This window comes from Solanum verrucosum, unplaced genomic scaffold (assembly GCF_900185275.1).
Source record: "Solanum verrucosum unplaced genomic scaffold, falcon-dt-bn FXZP01000252.1, whole genome shotgun sequence".
In the NCBI taxonomy this organism is placed as follows: domain Eukaryota; kingdom Viridiplantae; phylum Streptophyta; class Magnoliopsida; order Solanales; family Solanaceae; genus Solanum; species Solanum verrucosum.
The window spans coordinates 1,140,277-1,168,267 of NW_026019988.1; the positions used below are offsets into that span (position 1 = coordinate 1,140,277).

Sequence of the window (27,991 nt, forward strand, 5' to 3'; positions counted from 1 at the left end):
TGCTATAATAAGAAGGGTTCATTTCATTTCCTTTTTAACAACGGAAAAAATCACCTAGTGTTTTTTCTTTGTCGGGGATTTGAACTCCGGTCTCTGAAGCAAAAGAGTTTGTTTCATTTCCTTTTTAACAGTTTATATTTGCACTGTACAAGGAGTAATAGCTATGTCTATAGTGAACAAGTCACTTCAGAATACAGTGTTCAACTAAATATCTCCATCTCTTGGTTTTATTTTCCTGTACTGTAAACTTCACTGATGATCAACATCATGAGCTTTCAAATGGACCAAGTCTCCCTTCAATGAATGGTGAAGAGGGCGAGATCTCCTGAAACAGAATATATCTTCAATCTGGACGACGTTTGGTTCAACTGGATCGACTTTCTCCGACTTGAATTCAGAAGAATGTGAGCTTCCAAAGACTTGTAAGCTTAATGACTTCCGTTTAGGAGCGCCAACGTTCACATATTCGTTAAAGAAATTGATCAGGTCCGTTTTGGTTATCTGCTTCAGTGCTGCAACCTGATTCATGAATGTTAATTAGCACTATCCCATCATATCTGGTAGTATATAAGTCAAAGTTGAAATGCTTGTTTCAGAGAGAAAGCACGTCAATGAAGTAATTATCCTATCTTACGAACTCTCAACAACAACAACAACAACATACCCAGTGTAATCTCACAAGTGTGGTCTTGGGAGGATAGAGTGTACGCAAACCTTACCACTACCTCATAGAGATAGAGAGGTTGTTTCTTATAGACCCTCAGCTTAAATAAAGCCTGCCAAATAGTACCTTAAGAACTCCCAGAAACTAAAAAGGAAGATCATCAACTTTCAGGGAACAATGAGCCATAGTACCTTTTACTGGTTTATTCAGCATTTCAGAAAGCAAGCACATTTTTTATAATAGAGGCGTTCATGCCTACTTTCATGCACCTTGACTATCCACCAGCACCTTTGCCTACCCAAGGCTTAGGTCGATGGGAAGAAATCAAGAATTATATTCCATCAAGGAGTCAACATCTCGTAAGAAAGACTTGGAAGAGTTCTTTCTTCTTTATATCCCTTTAGTTTGACCCAAAGGTGCCAAACACCCACCACCCATACCAATTATCCTCCCCCTCCCGGAAAGGGAGAAGGAAAGACGTACAATAATCTCCTTTTACCTGTCAATTCAATTCACGGAAATAAAAACTGGCTTGATATGAATAAAAGAAAGCCCATACCTCATTTTCAATTCTATCAAATCTGAGGGTGCCACTAGAAATTTCCCACCAGAAAAAATTAGTTTCCTCCGGTAAGTTTTTAAACTTCTCAAGCTTAATATCAATAAGTGCATTGACTTTTTTCTGCATTGTATATGATAAAATCAAAATCTTAGTAGATGAGGCAAAATATTTAAGATTGCAGACAAGTGGAAATAATTAATAAGCTTCACATCAACCTAACATTTTATTCAGCACCATTATTTGATTTGACTTTATTGCTTTGTTACTGACCGGGTTTATTATTTCAGTGATGCTAATAGAAGAAAGGCATTTAAAGAAGCTGATGTATGAAGCCACATAGACTTGTCAATTTTCTGAGTACCAGAAGATCAGGATAGCAGATACATCACATTATTTCTATCCTCAGAAAAAGCAACAAATGATTGTTAAGTACAAGAACAGTCAGCCAAATATATTTCACTTGCAGGGTTACTAAGTGCATCGTGATGAAGATGTTATGACACTATCAAACAGTATCTAAACTAAGCACACCTCTAATTTTTACCGATTGAAGTGTCACAATTTATGCTCCCTCGTATAAACCGCGTTCCTTATGATAAGTAGTTCTTTCCAATGCTCTCATAGCAAATATTTTTCATATTGACTTTGCCTACCCTCTCAAACTTTTTACCTTTATTCTCTGGGTATTTTATGATGTTCATCTTAAGATGTTTCCGTATAGATACTTCTCGTAATATTACTTTCCTGAGAGTGGTCACAATGATCCCATTGTGTTATTGTTGTTGTTCTGGTATAGTTCTTTTTATAATTGCAGTGTCCAATTCAACTTGTGTGCAACTAGATTAGTACTGGACTCTGCCTACCAAGGCTCAAGCAGATGAGAAGAAATTATCCAGTTTTTGTTTTTGCCTTCTGGAGATTCGAAACAATTCTGAATGAAAATCTCAAAAGGAGGTTCAATAATTGACCTTAAACTCATCATCTGACATGTCATGAAGCTGAGTTTCCAACGTCTTGAGAAAAGCCTGGAATCGCGACTCGATATATCTAGGATCCTGCATTGTGGCTAACCATTAGTCTCTCATACTGAAGTAAAAGGATTTTTATAATATTTCTTCGTTGGCTTACATACAGAAGATATGATGTATTTACCTTGACTGATGATTGAACTATAAGCTGCAGTCCACGAACACCAGCATCGCTCCTACAGTTTAACAACATTACATTGGTTTCAGCAGTGAAACAAAATTTAGTAGATGTACCACATGTCTCCCAAGAGTTGAGACATTCATAGAGTATTAAAATGAGAAGTGTTGGCATACGTCCGTGAAAGTGATGTAATGTAACCAAGCTGCTCAACAGATCTAAGCTGGTCAAAAGCTGGTTGTTTGGCTATCAGAGCAAATAGCTGCAGTTTTACATTCTTGATGTATTCATCTGAATGCACCTGCATAATTTAGTTTGCTTTTGTATCAGATCCTTCCAAAGAGCCAACTTAAGAAAGATGGCCGAACTCATTAAGAGCCAACTTATAAAAATAAGATATCAAGCAGATTAAAGTTGTTCACTAGGAAAGGTTTCACATTTTGTTCATTATAAACTTTTGACAGCTTCTTCTTAAGTACAAACAAATTATTTGTCTAGCCACAAGTCAGTAGAATGACCAAATTTTTTTAAAAAAAAATTGGTTCTGTGATTATAAACATTTCAGGTTTTAAATTCTTTAAAAGCTCCTACCAGTTTTGATCATTCAATTCTTGCTATTTCTATTTGACTGTTCTAACAATACTTGTTCTGTACAAGTAGGAGTTAATTGCTAAACAAAAGGGAAACCCCATATATAAGGGGTATAATGGGTAAAGGTAGGGATAAGGTCAGCATACACCCTAACCTCCCCAAACTGCACTTGTGGGATTACACTGGGTATGTTGTTGTTGTTAGAGGTATAAAAATAAGCCTTTGGAGAAGAATATGACTTTTCCCATAGGGCATCCAGTCATATATATGATACTACTACAAAAATGACATTGAAAAAAAGAACAAGAGTTGTAACTTCACATGTACCTGAATGTAATGGACAAGAGCAGAATTTTCATCAGATGTATTTAGGCCCTCTGCAGCATAGAAGTAATTCTTGCTCTCTTCAAGATTTATAATTCTACTTGACGAATGCTCAGACGCAAATAGGGCCCGAGATAGAGGCTGGGAACCCTTGTACAAAGCATCTTCAACGTGCTGGATCATTGAAACCGCTTCCTTTGAGTCGATGTTTCCTGAAAAGGGATAATCAAAAGAGTGAATATGCTACACAGCTGACAAAAATCCTAGAGAAGTCTAGTAGGGAAGAAAAGAGAACCTGCTATGTAGCACTCCAGAAATGTCCTTGATAGAAGCAGAGGATAAAATTTAACAAGGTCTTCAATTTCAAGATTAGTAAGAACTTCAATTTCATCATTCCATGACCATGAGTGTTCCCTAAGTATTAATGAGCAGTAGTACAAAGCTTGCTCGTATGGCTGTTGAAACTTGACGTTTTGATATTGCTTTAGGAACAACTCCTATAAGATAAAAAGGAGTCCGTGAGAAGGAATTATCAGTCCATGGCTTTGGATTCAAAATGTTAGCAAACTGCAATCACAATTGTTCCATTTTCCTTTCCTTATCTAATTTACTCTATGTTTAATATTCCTGGACTTACAATAAGGTATACGGGGTAACTAAAATCTGCCTCCTAAGTGTTATTACTCCCTCACGTTATCCTTCTTTCTCAACCTACGTCTTTTACCATTCAAGGATTACTACATTATTATTAACTAAATCATGTCAAGTTAAGCAGCCGTAACTATTAGAATAAAAAAGATTAGGCACTATATGCTATATCTAACCCAAAAAGTATGCTTTGCCCAAAATCATAAAGAAGTTATCATGCATTTCATTTAGTTTTTAGTGTTTTTGAATACCTAAATGTAGAATTTATTATAGTACTGAAGAGACCCCAAATGTTGTAATAGTCATAAGTTTAAGACCACATCAATACGAGAGTTTTTCAAACAGTAGAAGTCCTTTTTTTTGGAGGGGTAACACAACTCAACTAATGCAAATCTTGTCATGACAATATACTAAAATTATTGTAAGCAAAGCTGACTGGGAATTGCAGTGGCTCAATCATTCAGTTGCAGTTACAAAGATCAGAATTAGAGTAAATATTGCTCCATGTTGATGTTTCTTTAATATACAAACACACAACAAACTAATTAAACAGGAAATAATTTTTGGTAAACCAGCACAAAAATGGAAACAGTATTGTCTGAGACATATTTGTGCCAAGCAAGCCAAGAATGCACTCTTTGATGTAAGTGTTGACAATACAAGCTGAATGTCCATAACAAGTAAAGAATACAAAGAAAATATCCCTAACCCTATGATATGAATATAAAATGTCTTGACAGAGTTCAAGTTCCTCAAATCAAAAGTGAAAATGTCGTACATATCTTAAGCAGGCCTAGATCCTTAGAATCTTATGTAAAAATGTGGCCCACTATTTGAAGCAGGCCGAGATATAGCACGCTTGTGAACCCCCGACAGGAGCAATTCATTTCAGATACAGTTAGATGCAGCAATTACCATCAAACAATCTGGTCTTCAATCAGTGAATCCACTTGAACGACAAGACTTGAAAGAAATTGTAAGGGATGACAATAAACCCTTACCTTGATAACAAAGAATCTGTCAGGCTCAACTTTGAAATTGGTAATCCTATCAATAACTTTTTCTAGTAAGATCCTCATTTTATGATTATATCCAGACACAGTAACCTGAAAGGGAAGAAGATCAAAGTGGGAGGGTACAATGTCTAAAAAATGATGCACATGGGATAGGAAAAAATGACAATAATCTTAAGCCGAATGAGCATAATGCTTTCCCAAAGTGCAACCAAGAAAAAAACCCTACACGATATTCCAACCAAATAATTATGTTTTTCTTTAAATTGAAAACACGGAAGTTAGGAGAGAGTTTTGTGAAGATTAACTTTGATAAGTTGTATTATTGCTTAGAGAATTCCATTCATGATGATGATGCATGTGCAAGATAAATACCTCGAAACCACTACAGTGACCACTTATCCAATAACCGAGACCAGCAATCTCGGCATCATAGGCTGAAAGATGCAAAGTAGATTAGTTGAGTAAAGCGGATTTTCCAGTGAATTAATTGATCAGTATTTCAACTGTCAAAAAGTCCTTGGAATTTTTTTTAGATTGTTAGGTCCTTGCACATTTTCACAAAGGTAACATACAAAGAAACATGATATCTTAGTCTTTGATACTTGCCATAATCATTTAGATAGTCCTTCAGCAACCGTACGAAAATGCAGGTAAGAACAGCTGATTCAGGGGAACTTCTAGATTGGGGACAGATGAAATCTATTATACAGTATCCCTTAGGCATGGAGAATAATGTATCCGGCTTGTACCATAACCTTGAGTAAGGGGATTTCCTTAACAACACCGGAAAATTCATCTGTATTGAAGGGAAAAACATTTCAGGAATTTTATAAAGTGAAAGCATGTGAAATGAGGTTTCGTTGTTAGTAATACCTTGTTCGAGACGGTTTTAATGGACAAATCGGTAGGAATAAACATATTAGGAACAGGTAGATGTAAATTTCCATCAGGAGCCTTCTCCATCCATTGCTGTAACATTCAAAGAAGTGCCATCGTACCGATCAATATTGACTTAAGCAATATTTCAATGCCAAATCTCCACCAAATAAAAAGCATCAGTATTTACAGATAACTGACTGCGCACCTCAATCACGGAGCTTGTTATTTTCTCTAGTGAATATGCAGTTTCATACCAAGGCTCCATTGAGTCTGTATTACCGTCAAATTTTGTTGAAACCCAAAAGATTCTGTTGGAAATACTTTTTTGTGAGAGGCACTCCCAAAAGATTTAGCTACAGTGTAATGATATATGACACCATCATAATTCAGTACTATTTATGCAAATGATACATGTGGAACACACTATCTGATGCCGGAAATTCTAACACACAATTTCTGTATTTTTATTTATCCGTATTATCCGGATAGCTGCCATGGATTCAGAGGAATGACTAGGAAATATTTTTCCATGATTTTATGATATTTAATGATGTAATAGTTTGGCAGCCTAAAACGATCTCACTTTTCATTAAGAAAAGCGATTCATAAGTATAAAGTCCCAATTATTGTATAATTGATCTTTGGTGTTAAATGAGCCTTTTTTCGTGTTAAATGAGCCCAACAGCAGTAAGAGAACACACAGATGCCCATAAGAGTCTGAGCCACTGACAACAGACACCATCAGTCCCTTTCTCTTCACCCAATCAACATTTTCCATCCTGCCCTGCTCTACCGAAAGAAAAAGAGGAAACGCAATTGCATAACCAGACTTTTTTGCTTGTCATTCAGAGTCATTTCTGTTTCTTCACTCTCTATGTTCCCTGAAGGAGTACCCAACAAACTATGACCCTGTCCAAAATGAATTCCTCAACTGTACCGGGTTCTTGTCATGTCAAAGACATGAATCCAACCAAAGCCAAGTCCATGATGCAAAACAATTGTCTTCATTAGAGGTCATGAGAACCTGACTTCTATGCAGCAATAGTTAAAATTGAGCCCACCACTATCAGGACTAGAGTCATTAGACTTCCAATGTCATCCAATGGACATAGTAAAAAGCTTGACTAGAAAAAGAATAACATAGTCAAAAAGATATTGTAAGGGTTGGATTTTGAAATCATCGAGAAGCTAGTAATGCAAGTACCTATTTGCATAAACAATAGTTCAAAAATATATAATTGTCTACATGGAGGCCAACTCACCTGACATTTTGTGGTGTGAGATCATTTAGAACTGCTTCAATTATGTCTGGACTGAACCTTGAAGGTAAAGATGACCCAACCAACCAATCTATCGGCGGGTAAAACTGGAAATTGATACAAATATACACAGTTCTTATTCTTTTGTTAAGTCCATAAAAAAATTATTATTAGAATGGCAAACTGGTGTATAAAATGAATTTATAGAGTGTATACCTGACCACAATCATATCAAGTTATCTCAACTATCTATACTATGAGAATAAGAGAAAGACTGAGAGAATCTGTGAAGACAAATGCCTTAAGCCTGAAAGCTGTTGTGATGAAGACAAGAATCAACTTCCCAATCAAGGGGTTTTGCATAAAAATTGTATCTTTATCCCGGGGCCTCGAAGGAAAGAAACATAGTTCTTTGGTTTGACTTTGATGAAAACATTTCAATTAAGATGGATTGGTAGTACTTATCCAATAATGGAATATGGACTATGATTGACTCGCTATTCAATCGGAGGTAGAAGGCCCACGAGTCGTGAACTTCTTTCTCCAGAGAAGAAGCAATGATGGTATCTAGGAATTAAGCATTGGCTAACTCTATGCTAGTGTAAATGAGAGCCTTGCCATTCGTTTTCTACTGAGGTCGGGGTTTTTTGAAGACATATCCATCAATGAAAGGCTAGGCCAGATCACTCACTCAACAATTTCTCTCTTGAGTGAAGTAGTTTATTCTTGCCCTGTGCGCTAGGGAGTTAGACTATGCTTAGTTCTCATTTATGATGTTTGCACCGTGTGAGTTCTAGCTAGGAAGCAAGTGCCACAAAAGGTTGACAGGGCAGCTCAGCTGGTAAAAAAGATGGTACCGAAGCGGGAGGCTCCTAGATGCAATGACTAATCTAATCTCTTTTCTGTACATGAACTTTTTCTTATGTAAACCCGGTGTGCTATCTAAGTCTTTTAACTAGTCCAATGGAAATTTCCTCTATTGCAGAAAAAGCAAAAAAAAGGGGACTCGCTAGCTTACCCTTTAGACTTTTTTGAAGAAGGTTCCATTACCAATATGTTTACTTCGTTGTTATTATGGTTTCAGGCAATCTCTGGTTTGACAATTAATGTTTGCAAGGGTGAACTCTTTCCTCTGGAAGAGATTCAGGAAGCGGATGACATGACAAGGGTGGTAGCAGGCAAAGCCATTGATCTTCTGGCTACGTTCCTGAGACTACCAATGGGGTCCACTCATGAAGATTAAACAATAAGCCTTGTTGTCGATAAGGTTCACTAGGAAACTCTGTCAGAAGAAGGAAAGATAACCTTAATCGAGTGTACTCTCTAATTTATTAACCTACCTTATGCCTTTCTTCACTAAGCTAACAACAATAATAGACGAGAACACCCTCAACCCCCTTCTTTTCATATGATTTTGCTTACTATACTCTTTATCTGACCCCTTTTCATTAGGAGTTCTGAATTCTTGAATTTTCTGTGGAATGGAAAGGAAGAGATTTATCCACATTGTCATAATTAGAGAAGGTTACTTTCTATTTGAAGATGAAGGAATTGGGAGTTAAAGACTTCTAGGTGTACTGGCATATTAACTTCATATGAATCTGCTTTATGGAAGCAAATCATGGGAGGATGGAGAAAATTCTCAAAGAACAAAAAATCTAAGGTAGAAGGAGGAGAGGAGTACATTTGGAGATAACACTGGTAGGGAGATAGCTATGCCGACCACTTTCCAGAAGCTCTTCGTCATTTCCACCACCACCAACAACAACATACCCAGTATAATCACACAAGTGGAGTCTGGGACTCTAGGGAGGGTAGGATGTATGTAGACCTTACCCCTACCTCTGTGGGGTAGAGAGATTATTTCCGACAGATAAAATACTTGTATGTAGACAGTGGGATTCGAACCGTTGACCTGTCATTTCTACCATGAGGGAAAAAAGAATGGTTGGGGAAGCGTTCCAGAGTCAACAAAAACTTTTGGGATTAGCGATCATAAGGAGTACACTCAACTGTATGTAGCTCCATGATGTAAATTTGGGATCCCAGCCTTTAGTGCTGAAGATTAATACACAAAACTGTTACCTTTGTCAAAAATAAAATAAAATTGATATCACTTGTTATTTCCTATGTATAGCAATGGAAGTATGCCCATCATTCGATTGCTCGCCATTGAACATCTACCATTTTAGGAGTTGGATATGTGATGGAATTGTAAAAAATCTATACTTCTAGAGCTATTTTTGGTTCTAGCATTCTAGGACCATTTTATTCATAAAATATCAGTTGCATGAAGAAAAAAACAAGATAAAAAGAATCAATGAGTCGTCAAAAGCAACCATAAAAATGAATCAACACCAAATGCAGGAATACGATTGTGAATGTACCTGCATATTCGATGCAACATATACCACATAACCGATGGGAGAACTCTTGTCTTGATAATGGAAATTAGTTTCAGATATAGCAGAAAGCTGCATGTTTAAAATATATGTGAGCTAGAAACTTTGACTAAAGAACGAACATTTGTACATATAACTTTTAATGAAGCCAATTCATCAAACAAAATATGCAAATAAATAAAGTGATGAACAATACCTTTATAAAAAGATGAAAACTTCCTATTCAATCATTGAACAATATCCATTTAGGAATATGGAAAAACAATAGAGTTTTTATGTAATCTATTATGTGACTAGATTAATTGATCTCTCGACTTGAATTTTGAGAAGGTTTGGTCATGTCCTATGTTGAATCCTAAATGCAAAGTTTGAAGATGTGAAACCATGGTAATTGAAGATGTTGAAAGGAGATAATGTAAACTTAAAATCACATGGAAGAAAATTATCTCGAAATACCAACAATCACTTGGAATCTATACAACAACATACCTAGCATGATTCCACAATGTGGGGTCTGGGAGGGTAGAGTGTATGCAAATCTTACCTCTACCTCAGAGGTAGAGGGGTTGTTTCCGATAGACCCCTCCTCAAGGGAAAATAGTCCAAAGCAGTCCAGAAAAATAAATAATAGCAGTACAAGAAATAACAGATAGTAACAAAAACAACATCTAGTAACAAGACAGTACCTACAACAAAATAATATGATTGTAGAAGTTCAAGAAACAACAAATTATAACAAAAATCGAAGCACAAGAAACTAAGGAACTAGTTAGACCCAGTCAACTAGTTAGACCTAGTATGTAGGAGTTGATTTCTATTTGAATTTTGAATAAATAGTATTTTCGAGACTTTAGGAGTTTGTTATTTTCAGCAGAATTTTTTTGCTTATCTCTAGGTTTTTTATTTATTAAAGTAACAGTTAGTCTATCTACCTCAAAAGTGTAGTTCCCCTCCAAAAGTGTTGTAATTTACATAGGATCCTATATCTACCAAGTTACAACTAGTCTATAGTTGTGCTGATTACTTCTGAGCTATCTAAGACTACTTGTTTACACCAAAAATAATACAAAGCTAAACAATTAAGCTTAAATCTTTATATGTTTTTCTGCTTTCCTTCAAAACATCTCTGGTTCCTCTCTAGCGATACTGTCCACCATATACATGATGGAACAATCTTCCATCTCTCCTCCTTTCTTACTGCATTTACATCCCTATTCCAGCACTTCAAAACCTGTTTGATCCTTCCTGGTTTCACCCATTTGATCTCTCTCATATTGGTGAACATTTGCCACAGCTGGTTTGTACACTTGCAGTGTACGAAGAGATGGTTGACTGTCTCTCCTTGCTGTTCACACAAAAAGCACCTGGAACACAAGTGAAAACCTCTTTTGTTCAAGTTCTCATGTGTCAAAACTGCCTCCTTAGCTAACAACCAAGTAAAACAATTTACTTTATAGGGTATCTTAGTTTTCCATATCATCTTCCAAGGCCATTCTATTTCCTCAATGCCAACTATGTTCAAATCTTCATATGCTGAGTTAATAGTGAAACACCCTTTGCTCCCCACATTCCATATCAGTGAATCCTCTTCCTCAGACAGGTTACTGAATTGTGCTAGGGTGACCAAAAACTCTGCTATTCTACACATCTCCCAAGCATTTGAGTTTCTCCTGAAGTGCAAATTCCATCCCTGATCATTCCATAATTTTGCTACAGTTGCTTGTTGCATTTGACATAGGTTGTAGAGGTCAGGAAACCTTTGTCTTAGTGGAACTTATCCACACCATTTGTCCATCCAGAAAGCCACCTTTCTGCCATTTCCCACCTTACATTTCCCACCTTACAGTATGATCTTTCTAGCACCAGATCCCATAGATCACTGATAGATCTCCATACACTAGACCCATATAGAAAGGCTACCTCTGTTGTCATCCACTTATCCCTCATTCCATATTTTGCAGCAATCACTTCCTTCCACAATGAGTTCTCAGCAGATGCAAACTTCCATAACCACTTCATCATAAGGCTTTGGTTCTGAAACTTCATGTTTCTGACGCTCACACCCCCAATCTTCTTGCTTATGTTCATTTCTTCCCATTTGACAAGATGATAGTTCCTCTTCTCTTCATTTCCTTGCCAAAAGAAGGTTCTGAGTACCTCTATTCTATTGATTACACTAGCTAGGGATGGGAAAACAGACATCATGTATGTTGGTAAGGCATCCAACACACTGTTGATCAAATCAACAATTTACAAAAAAATACCTTGCACATTTACAGCCTGAAACTATCATGAGTAAGCATAGTTATCAGGTTTATCCGTTTATGAATATGCTCACATATTCATTAGGTGTACACCCCGCCCCCCCTTCAAGAAGCCGTTTAGTGCTTATGACAACCATCATCCATTCTCTAGGCTGGAGATTGGCTATGAGAAACTTACATAGGTGAATTCACTCTACACCAGAACCAGAAGTACAAATTTTGACAATATCTAGGCTTTACATATGATATGGGTTCACCTTTTCCCTCAAAATATCTGTGAGTTTTTTCTATTTGAACGGCCCAAAATATACTAAGGTATTTTCTCCAATTCTGTCTCTAAATTTCTTTGGTCTCTGTCCCTGCTAGCTGATCAAGCTTGCTGCAGATTGCCAGGTATCACCCACTGAGCTGCATATATATTCAGATAACATGCCCATATAAACTTCAAACAAGTGAGGTCTTACAGATTCAGTATAATCTTACAGAACTAACACCGACTACATAAAGTAAATCCTCTCCTTCTGTAGATTCTGTGTTTTATCATGCTCTCTTTAGATTTATAAATTGGGAACATAAGCTAATTGTGACATGACAAGTAAACTCTGTGATTTTTCTCCCCAACGTATTTACTTCTAGATGCACTTTAAAGTGAAGCCAATTTTGAGGAACATATGCGGATTTAATTGGAGGAAGAGGCAGAGATCACTGAGGAAATTTAATTTGCTATGTATGTTTTCGATGTTTCATCAATAAATCTTCCTCTAACCTTGAAGGTATATTGTTCTGCTGTAAACAACAATAAACACTTTTGTGTTTGATACAAAAAAAATTTCAACAACCTCATCAAATATCCATTTGCGGGCACCAGCTTGTCGCAGAAGGTGAATATATTTGAACACCAGTGCCACAACATCCTCAAAATGGTCTGAAATATTATTGTGACATGAAGGTCAGTGTAGTAGACTTCCTGATAGAAGGTAAATTCCAGAAAAAATGGAGGGTTACGACAAACACATTTCCATTGAATTACTGTCCACATAAGGGCGTGAACGGGTTTGGGGGGGGGGGGGGGGGGGGGGAGGGGGGGACATGAGGGAACTAACCATGCCCAGCATCAGTCAGACTAATATAAACTTCAAAAAAGGAGAAGTGATGACCGCCGCCTGACTCTCCAGCCGATAAGCTTGTTGCCCAACCTGCAATAATTTGCAGAGATAAACAGCATTAAGTACTTAGAAACAGTCTGGAGAGTTGAGTCCTAACAACTAACAAGGAATTCTAACTTCAACGTGTGCCCCACTTCCAGAGTAATAGAGAGAGAGAGAGGTTGGATTATCAGATGTAATTAACATTACATCAATCCTCTAGCTACTTATCATGGTAGATAAAAAACATTTTCGTTCTTTAGAGCAATAGTTATTGCTGATGGCATACTATACGCAACCTCCTGCATGGTTACCTTGGATAGAATTGATGAAAATATCTCAACCACTCAATTACTTGTAAACAACATACTTATGTGTTTTCACTATTTTTGCATATTGTTGCAATTGAACTCAAGGGCTCCATAAGTGCCTCATAACAAATGTCTGGTGGAATAGAATCAGAATTTCTAACGATTATGTTGAGAACTCACCTAACTTCTTTAAGATATAAAACAAGGATCCTTCTCCTTCATGTCCAATCAAGTGACTCAAATAGAGTGAAGGCCCTTCCTTGTAATGAGTTAAGTCTGGAATAATTGGCCACTCGAGCCTCAAACTATGACCTTGTTTTATTGGAACAGCTCTGACTAGAATCTGTGTAACAAAGAGTACAGAATCATAGGCATAGGACAACAATGCCTTTGTAATAATAAAGAGAATGCAATAGAAGAGAGAAGAACATAGATTATTAGCGCATTTCTGACACCCCTACCCAAAATGAAAAATGAAAACTGAAAATGGGAAGATTCAACCCACTCCTAGAAAATTTGGCATAATTCATGCTTCATCAATAAGACTTCTCTTTGAGATTAAGGAGTAGCAGGTCTTGGAATAATCCAGCAGGAGCTTCTATTAAAAAACGTACAGAATATATCTGATATGTCAACTCAGTGCCGAGTATATAATATATGACAATTGAGTGCTTTGTTAAGCTTAGGTGACATCTTATTGCATCACAAGTACATGGACACAAGGAAAGGGCTCAGTTTCTTTCATGCGTTGTCCACCAAAGCCAATTAAGCTTGATCTCGAAGGATGATAAGTGGTGGTAGGAAACAATCAGAAGTTTAGCTCTCTTCTCTGAAAGTATGGTTCAGATAAAATCAAATGCATGTACAGGAAAAACCATTCATTTCTCACAAATTCCAAAATCTATCTGATAAATCATAAGCACAGTAAAAATTATCAATCGTAAGACCCCATATCATAAACACATTCTCCCTTCCTTGTCTTGCCGCTAATCTTTGTACCACAAAAAAAACACCTTTCAATCCAGCCAACACAAAAGGGGCAAGAGAAAAGAGATTCGCTAGAACATAGCCCTTATTTTTGAACTTTTGTGTCAAATTTATGATCTCTACACCTATTTGAGCACCTGAAGATGTTCTGATTTGCATGGCTGATCAGTAACAGGGGAGTAACTTCTATTGGTATTTGGAACTTCTTGGAATATGCCCTGTACCAGTGTCTGAGCTTTATCAAGGCAATCTGAGTGTTTTAGAAGAGAAAATTAGTATAGATGATATTCCACAATAATAATTTATAGGGAAGAAAAGAGAAATCAACCGGCTACCTTTTGAATAAACAACCAAATGCATTAAGTTGGCTGAATAATTTTCTTTATAAAATTTGAGAAGCTTCTCCCTTGTATTCAACCCTCTTGCTTTTGGCCGCACCTCCAGGGTATCCCAATTACCTGTGCAAGAATCAAATGTTTACAAGTGTCAAAAGAAACAATGTGCAACAGAGATAGAGTAACCTCCTGTTCTCTCCAATACAGAAAAGTAATATCACGAAAGCAATGACAAAGTCACTAAAGCCCAAAAGATGATACTGGATAATATGACCTACAGATAAGTGGCAAAATTGTCAATGTTACTGAGAGTATGCAGCAAAGAAGAAGGAAATGTAGAGGTGCTCTCAGTTCCAGAAGAGAAACTGAGAATATAGGGAGTTCTTAATACTTGTTTGATTGGCCAGGCAAGTAGTTTCAATATCAATGATAGCAAAATAGGCTATGAAGTAGTGAATTATTGTTTTTTGATAACCAAAATAATGAATTGATTGAAACAAAGGAGTGAAATATTTCAACCGAACTTTTCTTTTTATCAATAAGATAGAAAATTTATTCACAATAGATTGCACTAAAATGGATCTGTAAACTTTACGACCTAACCCAAAAGTATAGTTCCTTTTAGTTATGTGGGGAAATAATGAAATCACACAATCCTCATAATGTTGTATCTTATAGTATAGTAAAGCAGGGAATAAGAGGTAGAGGGTCTACTAGTGTTGAAAGAGTAAGACTTCTTTTTGTCTATAAAATTATTTATCCAAAATAAGTGTTTAAGTAAAATTAGTTCAAGACTCAGGCTTATTTGAAACCCAAAGATACTGCATTTACAGCATTGATGTTCTGAAAAGGACAAATCAGAGAAGGGTGCAGCAGTAGACACTAGACAAGTTAGCTAAACAGGGATTTAAGGTAAGCCAAAATTAGATTGCAAGCCATGTAGTCAAGTCAAATGGAAGACATTACACATAGAATAACAAACCTGTGCCAAATTTGTGGTATGGATGATCTTTTGAGCTCAGATGTTTCTGAAGCTGCACAGAAAGTAATGCAAAATGAAGAAGGGTGTTCTTTACTCCAAAAGATATAAAAACAAAATTTGGAAGTGTAAACAACACGGCTCTAACAGGTATGTAACAAACGTACAATCTCAAGATACACAAGATAAGAGAGAGAAACAGTCATAGCATGGAACAAGTTCAGAAATCAAAAAATCTTAGAACAATATTCAGCACATCCTTATTGAGGATAAAGGACCAGGTAATCCTATACATTGTTGCAGACCTAAAGTAAATAAATAAAAAGGTCCCTCACCAATAACTTAAGTTGTTAGACATGTGATCACACAATTCAATATGGTATCTGAGTAGGCAAGAGGTCCTGCACTCAAGCCAAACCGCCATCCACTAGAAGAATATTTCTTGTCCCTAATGATAGAATCATGCTCGTACACAAAAGGGTGTGTGAAGACCTAAAAAAAATAAATGACAATATCCCCTCTCTAATAGTTTAATCTTTGAACTGATGAGATCACACAGTTCAACTTCGTCTATCTCTGTCATTAAGGAATCATCACAAGTACCAAAGGAAGCCTAAAGCTGGCTTATGAGTCCATAAAAATACCTGGTACACTCTGTGACCATCGGATAATAGGTTGTTTTGGTTCTCTGAGATGACTCAGCAAGTTGCCACAGGAACACAACAAGAAAGAGCAATCAGCAGTTGTTAATGTTTACGGGACTGAATGCATCAACATGCATAAATTATGAAGCCTAACCAGAATCAACAGCTTTTATTTCCCTTGTTGTAGCATCAGGTGACATCAATGGTTTGACGAAAAACTGCGCAAATCTATATAATGAAACACCATAAGACATTTCATAGATACTCTTTCAAAGATAATAAGGAGAAATTAAATCCATACCTGTCCAATGCTTCTTCAAAACAATCTGCATTGATATCGAAGTAAAAGTTGGTGCGCTCAGAAGATGTAAAGGCATTGGTGGAACCTCCGTGCTGAATTAATAATCAAGAATGAGAAGGAAATTAAACTCTATAAGACAGTTACCTCAAGGGAAATTCATACAAAACTTCATTAAGATGTAAAAGCACTAGCAGGTATTCTTTCTTCTTCTTTTTTTAAGAATTGTTTGTTGATTGTTTCCACTGACAATGAAAGCAAAAACACCTGCTTAACACCAAGCTCCACCCATTTTCCTACACCCTCCCCCATTGCCATTAATACAAAGAAACCAGTAACATCCAATTGGCCATGGTGGTTCTCTTGGGTGGTGGTAGATCGAATCGGGGAGGGGGGGAATCAGGATTGTGTGAAAATACATTTCTTTTTGCTCAAGATTCATTCTTTATAATTATTTGGGCCCAAGTGCCACATGTCTCGTTTCATTTGTCACTTTGCCACATCATTCACATGTGAAATACATGCACTCCAAAATTTTGACCGATTGTCTGTTTTTTTTTTTTTTTTGAGAATGGTAAAGTTGTATTCATCAGCAATGAGGGTATGCTGGCAACCAAACAAAAATATTCCAAGGCGAAGTAGTCATGATTACAAAGAGCCTAGGAAATCTACTAACTGATCTACATCATCTATACCCTCTTCTTTACACCAAAAATATAGAGTATTAATGCAATTTTGACTGATTGTCTGTTTAAGGTCTAAAAGGTACATTTTTCACGTACGGTAGGTATTTAATAGGAAACAACCTCAATTGAGGGGTCTATATGGAAGGTGGTGGAAACTTTAGCGGTCGCCAATTTATTTGGCCTATTGAATTATGACAAAGAATGTCTTCATATCTAAGAGACAACTCATATGTTTAGACCCTATGTTCATCTTCTTTAAATGTCCAAACAATTTTTTTACATCACAACCACTATTTTACCTCATTGCTAGGCATTCATAGACTTACAATTGTCAAATAACATTTAAATATAAACAAGGACTAGTGCGAGGAGAGTGAAGCTAAAAAAGATAAGAAAACGTAATTTTCCAGAAGCAATTTGTTAATCTTTTCCAAGACAACCTAAAACAGAGAATGTCATATAAAATGTAAAATGGGACAAAGGGAGTTCATCAATATATAACCTCCTCTTCACACTGGTTTAAAATCCAAATTAAGCTAGGACATCGTAGTGAAGATTATATAGAACAGACATTTTATTGAATACAGGAGAAATAACTAGAAACTTACAGTCCAAATGAAACACATTCAGGACCAAGTTGGTACTGCCGCAAATACACTCCAACAATTATTTAATAATTTCTTCTTCTACCACCATAATTATAATAAAATTTTCCATGCTCAACAAACTGTGTGCATCTATTAACAAAAGAGAAGAAGTAAAACACAGTTGCATACAACATGCATTTGATGTCAATTGGTACCCCATTGCTGATATTCTATATGATCTTCATCCAGTATCATAATACTTTTTTTATAGGTAACCTAGTATATAACCAATAAAATACCCAGTGTAACCACAGAGTGGGGCCTGGGGATGGTATAACAAACTTTATCTCTACCTCGGAGGTGAGGTAGAGAGGTTGTTTCCGATAGACCCCCGGCGCAAGGCAAAAACAGTCTAGGAAATGAATTAATGAAAAACACAATTGACAATAGATAGTAACAAAAACAACAGCAAGGACCAGAATAGTACTACAGCAAAATAATCTTACAAACAAACTACACGAAATAATAGGTAGTCATAGAAATTGAAGAACAAGAAACTACAAGAATAGTCCTACGACTACTAGTAAGGGCAACAAGACAAAGTGCTCCTACCTACTAGTATGGACGCACTCCTACCTACTAATCTTTTACCCTAATTTGTGTCCTCCACACCTTTCTATCTAAGGTCATGTCTTCAGTAAGCTACAGCTGCGTCATATCCTATCTAATTACCTCTTCCCAGTACTTCTTTGATCTACCTTTACCTCTCCCAAATTCATCCATAATAAACCTCTTACACCTCTGCACGGGGACATCCATGCATCTCCTCATCACATACCCGAACCATCTCAATCTCGCTTCCCACAAGTAACCCCCAACTTGTCTCGGATATCCTTATTTCTAATTTTATCTCTCCTAGTATATCAACACATTCATCACAACATCCTCATCTCCACCACTTTCATCTTCTGAATGTAAGAGTTCTTGACTGACCAACACTCTCCACCAATACAGCATAGATGGTCTAACTATCACTTTGTACAACTTGCCTTTAAGTCTATGTGACACCTTCTTATCGCACAAGACTCCAAATGCGAGCCTCCATTTCATCCACCCTGCACCAATATGGTGAGTGACATCCTTGTCAATCTCTCCATTTCCCTGGATAATTGACCCAAGATGCTTGAAACTACCTCTCTTTTGGATGACCTGTGTATTAAGTCTCACTTCCACATCAGCCTCATGCGTCACATCACTGAACTTGCACTCCAAGGATTTAGTCTTGATCATGCTCAACCTCAAGCGTTTAAACTCAAGGGTCTATCTCCAAACGTCTAACTTAGAGTTAACTCTGTTGCAAGTCTCATTAATCAAAACTACATCATTTGCAAATAACATAATTTATCATAAAACTTAATCAAGAAACAAGCTAATATTGATTTGATTGGATCTTTGCTAAGATCTTAGAGATTCTAATTCAATCCCTTATAGTAGAACTTTGAATTGCCAATTCACCAATAAGAAGTGTGCTTTGTTCATTGATTACCTAGCTAGTGATATGATTGTGTCATTGCTACTAGGAATATGAAGTACATAGCGTTCTGAATTCTGAATTTAGGTTGGGGTAATGGTATTGTGAGAAATATATACGAAAAATATTATTGAATTGTGTATCTAAATAGTTACATTGAGACCCTATTTATAGACACTACATTGGAATCCTTTTCCAACTAGGATTCCTATTCTTATTCCTATTCCTATTCCTATTCTTATTTCTATTCTAAGTAGGAAATACTTATTTCTATTCTAACACTCCCCCTCAAGCTGGTGCATACAAATCATATGTACCTAGCTTGTTACAGATGTAATTAATACGAGGACATGTGAGGGACTTGGTGAAGATATCTGCAAGCTGATCATTTGACTTCACAAATTTCGTAACAATATCTCCCGAGAGTATCTTTTCTCTGACAAAGTGACAGTCAATCTCAATGTGCTTAGTCCTTTCATGAAACACTGGATTTGATGCGATATGAAGAGCCGCTTGATTATCACACACAAGTTCCATCTTATCAACTTTGCCAAATTTTAGTTCTCCCAGCAACTGTTTGATCCAAACTAGCTCACAAGTTGTTGTCGCCATTGCTCGATATTCTGATTCTGCACTAGATCGAGCAACCACATTCTGTTTCTTGCTCTTCCACGACACCAAATTACCTCCTACTAAAACACAATATCCGGATGTCGAACGTCTGTCAGAGGGTGATCCTGCCCAATCAGCGTCTGTATATCCAATGATATGCTCATGGCCTTGATCCTCAAAGAGTAGTCCTTTACCGGGAGCTGACTTTATATATCGCAGAATACGAACAACTGCTTCCCAATGACTATCACAAGGGGAAGTCATAAACTGACTTACAACACTCACAGGAAAAGAGATGTCAGGTCTAGTCACTGTGAGATAATTCAACTTTCCAACAAGTCGTCTATACCTTTCAGGATTACTAAGTGGCTCCCCCTGTCCTGGAAGAAGTTTAACATTCGGATCCATAGGAGTGTCAACAGGTCTACATCCCATCATCCCTGTCTCCTCAAGAATGTCTAAGGCATACTTGCGCTGAGAAATAACAATACCTGATCTAGACTGAGCAACCTCAATACCTAGAAAATACTTCAATCTGCCAAGGTCTTTAGTTTGGAAGTGCTTAAAGAGATGTTGCTTCAAATCGGTGATACCATCTTGATCATTACCGGTGATAACAATATCATCAACGTAAACAACCAAATAGATACATCGACTTGGTGCAGAATGCCGATAAAACACAGAGTGATCAGCTCCACTACGAGTCATGCCAAACTCCTGAATTACTGTGCTGAACTTCCCGAACCAAGCTCGAGGAGACTGTTTTAGACCATAGAGTGACCTGCGCAATCGACATACAAGGCTACTAGACTCCCCCTGAGCAACAAAACCAGGTGGTTGCTCCATATAGACTTCTTCCTCAAAATCACCATGCAGAAAAGCATTCTTAATGTCCAACTGATGAAGAGGCCAATGACGAACGGCAGCCATAGATAGAAAAAGACGAACAGATGCAATTTTAGCCACAGGAGCGAAAGTGTCACTATAATCTAGCCCAAATATCTGAGTATACCCTTTGGCAACAAGGCGAGCCTTAAGTCGATCAACCTGACCGTCTGGACCAATTTTGACTGCATAAACCCAACGACAACCAACAGTAGATTTACCTGCAGGAAGGGAGACAAGCTCCCAAGTACCACTCTTATGTAAAGCAGACATCTCATCAACCATAGCCTGCCTCCATCCAGAATGAGAAAGTGCTTCACCTGTAGTCTTAGGAATGGAAATAGAGGACAAAGACGACACAAATGCATAATGGGGTGATGATAGACGATGATAACTTAAGAAGGTATAATGTGGGTTAGTATTTCGAGTGGATCGTATACCTTTTTGAAGTGCAAGCGGTTGGCTAGGAGGAGGCAAGTCCGCAGTAGGAGCAGGGTCTGGCGCATGACATGAATCATCTGGGACTAGGGTTGGACGTGGACGGCGATGATAAGTTAGTAGTGGTGGCACTACAACTGGAGATGTAGAAGTAACCGTAGATTCCACAAAGGTTGGCACAGGTAAAACCTGAGGTATGGGTAAGACCATAGAGACATCAGGATGATCAGAAGATGTATAGTAAGGCTGAGACTCAAAAAATGTAACATCAGCAGACATAAGGTATCGATGAAGATCATGTGAATAACAACGATACCCTTTTTGGACTCGAGAGTAACCAAGAAAGACACATTTGAGGGCACGAGGAGCTAATTTATCTTTTCCTGGGGCTAAGTTATGAACGAAGCATGTGCTCCCAAAGACACGAGGAGGGATAGGTTAGAGATGTGACTGAGGAAACAGTATGGAATGGGGAACCTGATTCTGAATAGAAGAAGAGGGCATTCTATTTATCAAATAACAAGACGTAAGAACTGCATCTCCCCAAAAACGCAATGGAACATTGGATTCAAGGAGAAGAGTACGAGCGGTCTCAATAAGATGCCGATTTTTTCTTTCAGCTACACCATTTTGTTGAGGGGTGTATGGACAAGTAGTCTGGTGAATAATGCCTTGGTGAGTCATAAACTCCCGAAATTGGGAGGATAAGTATTCTAAGGCATTATCACTACGAAAAGTACGAATAGAAACACCAAACTGATTTTGTATTTCAGCAAAGAAACTTTTGAAAATAGAAAATAACTCAGAACGATCTTTCATTAAGAAAACCCAAGTACATTTTGAATAATCATCAATGAAACTAACAAAATAACGAAATCCTAAGGTGGAACTGACTCTACTAGGACCCCAAATATCAGAATGAACTAATGAAAAAATAGACTCTGAACGACCCTCAGTACTACGAGAAAACGTAGCACGAGTGTGTTTCCCAAGTTGACACGACTCACAATCTAATGTGGATAAACTAGACAAACTAGGCACCATCTTTTGCAGTTTGGATAGACTCGGATGTCCCAAACGTTTGTGAATTAAATCTGGGGAATCTGTAACGGAGCATGCTGCTAAGGAATTTGAAGAGGTAAGATAGTAAAGGCCTTGTGATTCATGTCCTGTTCCAATCATCTGTCCCGTACTGCGGTCCTGCATGAGAAAAAAATCATCGAAAAAAGTTATGCTACAATGTAGGGCTTTCGTCAAACGACTAACAGATGCTAGATTAAAAGGAGAACCAGGGACATAAAGAACAGAGTCTAGGGTGACAGAAGATAGGGGTTTGGCTTTTCCAACCCCTTTTGGTTTGGTTTGGATCCCATTGGCTAAAGTAATAGCTGGAAGAGATTGTGAATAAACAATATCGGATAAAAGTGATTTATTACCAGAGATATGATCAGAAGCCCCAGAGTCCATGACCCATGTTCCAAGAGTACTAGATTGCGACACACAAGCAAAAGAATTACCCGCAACAGAGACATCAAGTTGTGCAACCGAAACTACTTGTGGAGACGTTTGCTTATTTGCACGATACTGAAGGAACTCATCATATTCTGTCTGAGCAATATGAGCATTATTGGATGGTTGATTAGGTTGAGCACCATATGCTACTGGTGGAGATGTCTGTTTACTTGCGCGATTTCGAAGGAACTCATTATATTCCTTTAGAACAATAGGATCATAACTGGGTGGTGGACCATGCAAAATATAACATATATCACGAGTGTGTCCAGGCTTATGACAATGACTACACTTGGATCGAGGTTTCCTAAAACGTCCTCCTCCTCGCCGATTCTCCATAGATTGATATGTACGCTTTTCAAAGGTTTGAGATGCAAGAATAGATGAGTCAACAGTGGGTGATGAAACTACCTTGTGACTGGGAGGTGCCGCAAGACGAAGGAGACGAGAGAATAATTCATCGATTGTAGGAACTGTAGGGCTAGCTAAAATCTGATCACGTACAGAATCATGATCAGGAGGAAGTCCAGCAAGAGTAAGATCTAGAAACAATGTTTGTCTGTGTTCTTGTTGTTTTTCCACATTCGTAGTAACTGGCATTAATGTGTCAAATTCCTCCATGACTGCCTGTACCTGTCCTAAGTAAGTAGACATATCGGATTCTTGTTTCTTTAAGTTGGTCAATCGAGATATCACATCATAGAATCGAGATATGTCATTAGTGTATAAAGCACGAGCCTTTTCCCAAACTGTATAACACGTCTGGAATGGGCGAAACAAGGGCATCAACTTGAAATCAATAGAACGCCATAGGAGACTACATAATTGAGCATCTACTTTCTCCCATTGTGCTTTGGCTTTTGCATCTTCCTCACTAGTCTTTGCCTTTACATCTACCTCATAAGCCTTGTTCGTTAAGTGATCTTGGACACCTTGACCCTTGCACCACAACTCAACCGAGGAAGCCCAAGATAAATAGTTTGAACTTCCCAATAAAAGTTCTGAAGTGATTATAGGGCTAGAACTTCCAATCCCCATATTTTTGGAACCAAAAACATCACACCCAAAAGACATTATGCTAAATTTGTCTCGGAAAATTCAAATCTCGAAGAAAAGTCGCCGGAAACTGCCTGGAAATAGCTGGAACTCTAATTCCGGCGATCGGATCTGGTCAAAAACAGTATGGGCCTGGTCGGATTGGCTGGACGACCCCAACTGTCAAAAAAATCTCAAAAAAATATGATCAGAAAAGCCCTCACGCGCCGGCGCGTGAGACAGATCTCGCCGGAAACTGCCACCTCCGATAGGCGCGTGAGAGCGCGTGGGGTGGTGTTTTCCGGTGGTTTTGGCTGGGGTTTGGTCGCGGGGGCTTTCCGAGCCTCGTGGTGGTGTTGGTTTTCGCACAACACCCACAGAAAGAAAAAAGTATAACAAAATCAGACCCAACAGTCACCGGAAATTGACATAGACATACGGTGACTTGTTTGTTCTCACCAATGCTCTGATACCATGTGAGAAATATATACGAAAAATATTATTGAATTGTGTATCTAAATAGTTACATTGAGACCCTATTTATAGACACTACATTGGAATCCTTTTCCAACTAGGATTCCTATTCTTATTCCTATTCCTATTCCTATTCTTATTTCTATTCTAAGTAGGAAATACTTATTTCTATTCTGAATTTAGGTTGGGGTAATGGTATATTATGTACATGCAAAGATTACATGCCTTATAATTTGTTAGAATAAGGAAAACTATTTAGTATTGGCACAATGTTGTGAAAGGCGCTCGACTTAGCGCTTAAGCATGAGGAGAGGTGAAGCATACAAACATCACCTTTTTCCTATGAGGCAAGAAGTGATCTGAAAAGCATATATGGCGAGGCAAGGCGAAGCTTCACTTTTAATTACAATTTGAGAGCTAGGTTTTTTTGGTCAGAGTCGGACTACCCTGCGCAATTTCTCTCTCCTTCGTTCTCTGTTTTCCAGCAACAATATCTATTTTCCGTTTAGATGAGACAAGTTGAAGTGAGAGTTCATTTACTTCTTTCTTTCTTCTTTCTCTTCTGCTTTCCAGCAACAATATCTATTTTCTGCATTTTTTCGCAGTTTTTTTTCTTTTAGCATTTATTTGGATTTAGTTGCATAATAACTTAATTAGTTTTGCTTAATATGTTATTGCTATTGAGTTTTTGGTTATTTATATATGCAAATTTAATATTTAATTTTTTTTGTATTAATTGACGTTTCACTTCAAAAAGGCAAGCACATCACTTCTCACCTCAATGAACGGGCCCTCATCGCTTTTTGCCTCCTCTCGCCTTCCAAAACACTGTATAGGAATGTAGTAGATCTGAATAGAGAGGAATAATGTAGAGGATTCATAAGGCCGATCATAACTGATTTGGTACTAGGGTGTAGTTGCTTGCTTGATGTTGGAATGTCAGATTAGATATATTGTCCCACATCTTAAGAATCTATTATGTGTATTTGCATAAATCATCTATAACCTCCGCCCGCATAGTTGTCTATGCATTCCCAATCTCTTCACTTATTGGGGCTCAGCTTCTACATGAAAAATAACAGAAGAGATTGCAGCAATGCATTAGACCAGTGACTTTTGCCACAATTTATTTGCAGCCATGCATTAGACCAGTGACTTTCGCCACAATTTATTTATTTTTGACAAGGCAAGGTGAAGTGACTTACACCACAAATTCCTGTAAATAGTTTAGTGAATACACACAATACTTTCTTCAGATGCGAGACAACATTTCATATTAACATTCTGTTGAGAATTATTTTGCACCATTGTTCACAACTTGAATTTTATTATTGCAAGGTAAAGACCCGCTTCGATCTTATAATTCTTACACTCAATTTTTCTTGCCCTCACACTCTAGCAACTCTCTTTGTTCTCTTATAGTTCTCTCGATCACTCTCTTCTTGCTTGAGCACTCAATCTTTACTTGAGCGGACACACATCTCAAATGAACCACCTCTATTTATGGGTGGTGACCTGGTGATGCAAGAATCTAACTAAAGGTATTTCTTCTCTATTCTAAAATGTTCCTTTAACTACTCACTTCTAGAACTTCCCTTTCTGGAATATTTCTAGTCTTCTCTCTCTAGAACACTCATTCAAGAGATCTTCCTTCATTTCTTTACAACTCCTGCATATTTTAGATTCTTCTTCGACATGTCTTGGATATTAAGTTGGTGATGACTTTTCAACACATTCTAACCTTCCCCTCAAATTTCGGAGTGGAGAAGTCACCTTGAATTAACAAATTAACGACTGAAGAATATGCAAATAGTTAAACTACCACCATGTATCACCATCGAGGCTCAATAAAAGAACTCCTAAAAAGGATCAAAGTTGTATCCCAACATAAAAAATACGAACACAAACAATAATCAGCTCTCAACAGTCCTGAAGAGAAGATAGATTGCAAGGGTAAGCGGTGGGAAGAAGGGGCAAACTATTTTACATGAGTAGGAAAAAAGTAAATTATAATTGCTAATAAGATAAAAGAAGATACCTGGGTGATGTACTTTGAGTAACTATTCTCCACAGGATACTTCTCACTTGCATAAAACAGCATATGTTCTGCAGTTTAACACATTATGAATCAGTGTGCACTTTTGCCTCGTGGAAGAAAGTGAAACTGAAGTAGCATACAGTAAAATGGAATACATTGCAAAGGGTGCAATGAACTCACAAAAACTAAAGAAATAAGATCATGAAATTAACCAAAAACACATCAGCTGCACATTAAGAGAAGTTAAAATTCCCACCCCTCCAAGAAACCACCACCTTCCAGGTTGGCAGAATACTGGTGCATAGAACCAAAGCTACAAGAAACAACATACCCATTGTAGTCACTCAGGTGGGGTCTAGAGAGGGTGGTGTGCATGCAACCTTACGTCCTTACCCCTACCTTGTGAAGGTAGAGAGGCTGTTACTGATAGACCTCAGCTCAAATAAAGCATATCAAAATCAGTAGGAAAGGAAATACAGTAGATACAATAGTGAAAATATTGGAGAAAAGAAACAGTAGAAATTTTAAAAAATCGATCCGGGTGCACTAGGACCACAAGGGTCTATTCTACGCAACATTACCCTACATCTCAGCTTGAACTCATGACCTTTTGGCCACATGAGAACAACTTTACCAATTACGCCAAGATAAACACTAGTAGTTGAGCTGATCTGGTGGGAGGTAACAGGTATACGGTTACTCGCAAGCCGGTCAGGACACCACAATCATTAATAACAAAATAAGGGAAAAAGGACAAATATACCCCGAACTATCGTAAATGGTATGCAAATACCCTTCGTCATACTTTTGAGACATTGGTGCCCCTGCCGTCCAAAAACTAGAGCATATGTACCTTTACACTAACGGACATACACGTGTCATAATCTTATCAATCAATCCGACATTTATCGACGGATAAAATTGCGCCACGTGTCCATATTTAGTCTTCCGTTAGAGTGAAGGGCATATATGCTCTAGTTTTTACACAACAGGGGCACTAATGTCCCAAAAGTATGACGGAAGGTATTTGCATACCATTTACGATAGTTCAGGGGTATATTTGTCCTTTTTCCCAAAAAATAAAAAGCAGCTTTGTCCTTGCTTCAAGACCTACAGTCAATGCACTAGCTTACTTACCAAGAAAATGAGCAAGGCCTTCAAGACCCTTAGGATCACTGTAATACCCCACTGACACCTCCATAGAAGCAGCACACTGATCCAACAACATACAAAAACATTTATAAAACAACCCTACTCAATAAATTCATAAATTTTCTCAAATTAAAAAAAAAAGTTCACAAAAACAACTCACCTTGTCTGTTTCAGGATCACTGATTAGTAGAACTTCAAGAGAGTTCTGAAGAACTATTCTTCTATACTCCCTCTTATCTGAACGAGCCTTAAAGATCTCTACAGGTTCATTTGCTTTGCCCACAGCCATTTTCTCGCAAAATTAAACAACCCCAAATCTCAATAGCTCAAAAAACACGATTTAAGTCCAAAATCTCAAATGGGTATTTCAAGAATCACTGAAATACAGCAAAAGAAAGTAAAGGGTAAGTTCAAAATTTCAACTTGGATCAATAAAACGTGCAATTATAGAGAAATTTTCCTAATATTGATAGAGTGAGACTTGTTTAGTCTTGCATGTTATAAAGTGTGCAAACTTAGCCTGCAAATGTTGAATAATGTCCTCAAGGAGGGAAATTGACAAGGGTCCAAGTCTATGCCTAGTCATC

The 27,991-nt window shown here is 37.6% G+C and overlaps 1 protein-coding gene across 1 annotated transcript; it reads right to left on the reverse strand.

Moving 5' to 3' along the window:
- On the reverse strand, positions 1 to 27,926 carry LOC125819068 (insulin-degrading enzyme-like 1, peroxisomal). Its single transcript, XM_049498580.1, has 26 exons — positions 27,565 to 27,926; positions 27,390 to 27,465; positions 26,253 to 26,320; positions 16,458 to 16,549; positions 16,311 to 16,384; positions 16,157 to 16,200; positions 15,516 to 15,567; positions 14,534 to 14,656; positions 14,336 to 14,448; positions 13,392 to 13,554; positions 12,859 to 12,951; positions 12,595 to 12,680; positions 9,477 to 9,563; positions 7,093 to 7,196; positions 6,036 to 6,138; positions 5,825 to 5,920; positions 5,558 to 5,747; positions 5,324 to 5,385; positions 4,937 to 5,041; positions 3,583 to 3,784; positions 3,291 to 3,499; positions 2,549 to 2,673; positions 2,379 to 2,430; positions 2,195 to 2,281; positions 1,224 to 1,346; positions 1 to 519 (listed from the first exon to the last, which is right to left on the reverse strand). The coding sequence occupies exons 1-26, from the start codon at positions 27,691 to 27,693 to the stop codon at positions 250 to 252; spliced, it is 2,928 nt and encodes a 975-aa protein (XP_049354537.1). The 5' UTR covers positions 27,694 to 27,926; the 3' UTR covers positions 1 to 249.
- Between the last annotated feature and the right edge of the window lie 65 nt (positions 27,927 to 27,991).

Excerpts from the sequence above, each read along its gene's own strand:
- LOC125819068 (XM_049498580.1), bottom strand. The coding sequence starts at position 27,693 with ATGGCTGTGGGCAAAGCAAATGAACCTGTAGAGATCTTTAAGGCTCGT. Across the intron at positions 16,385-16,457 it reads TTTGAAGAAGCATTGGACAG|ATTTGCGCAGTTTTTCGTCA; the intron begins GTATGGATTTAA and ends TTCATTATATAG. Across the intron at positions 13,555-14,335 it reads GCAAATCAGAACATCTTCAG|ATTCTAGTCAGAGCTGTTCC; the intron begins GTGCTCAAATAG and ends TTTGTTACACAG.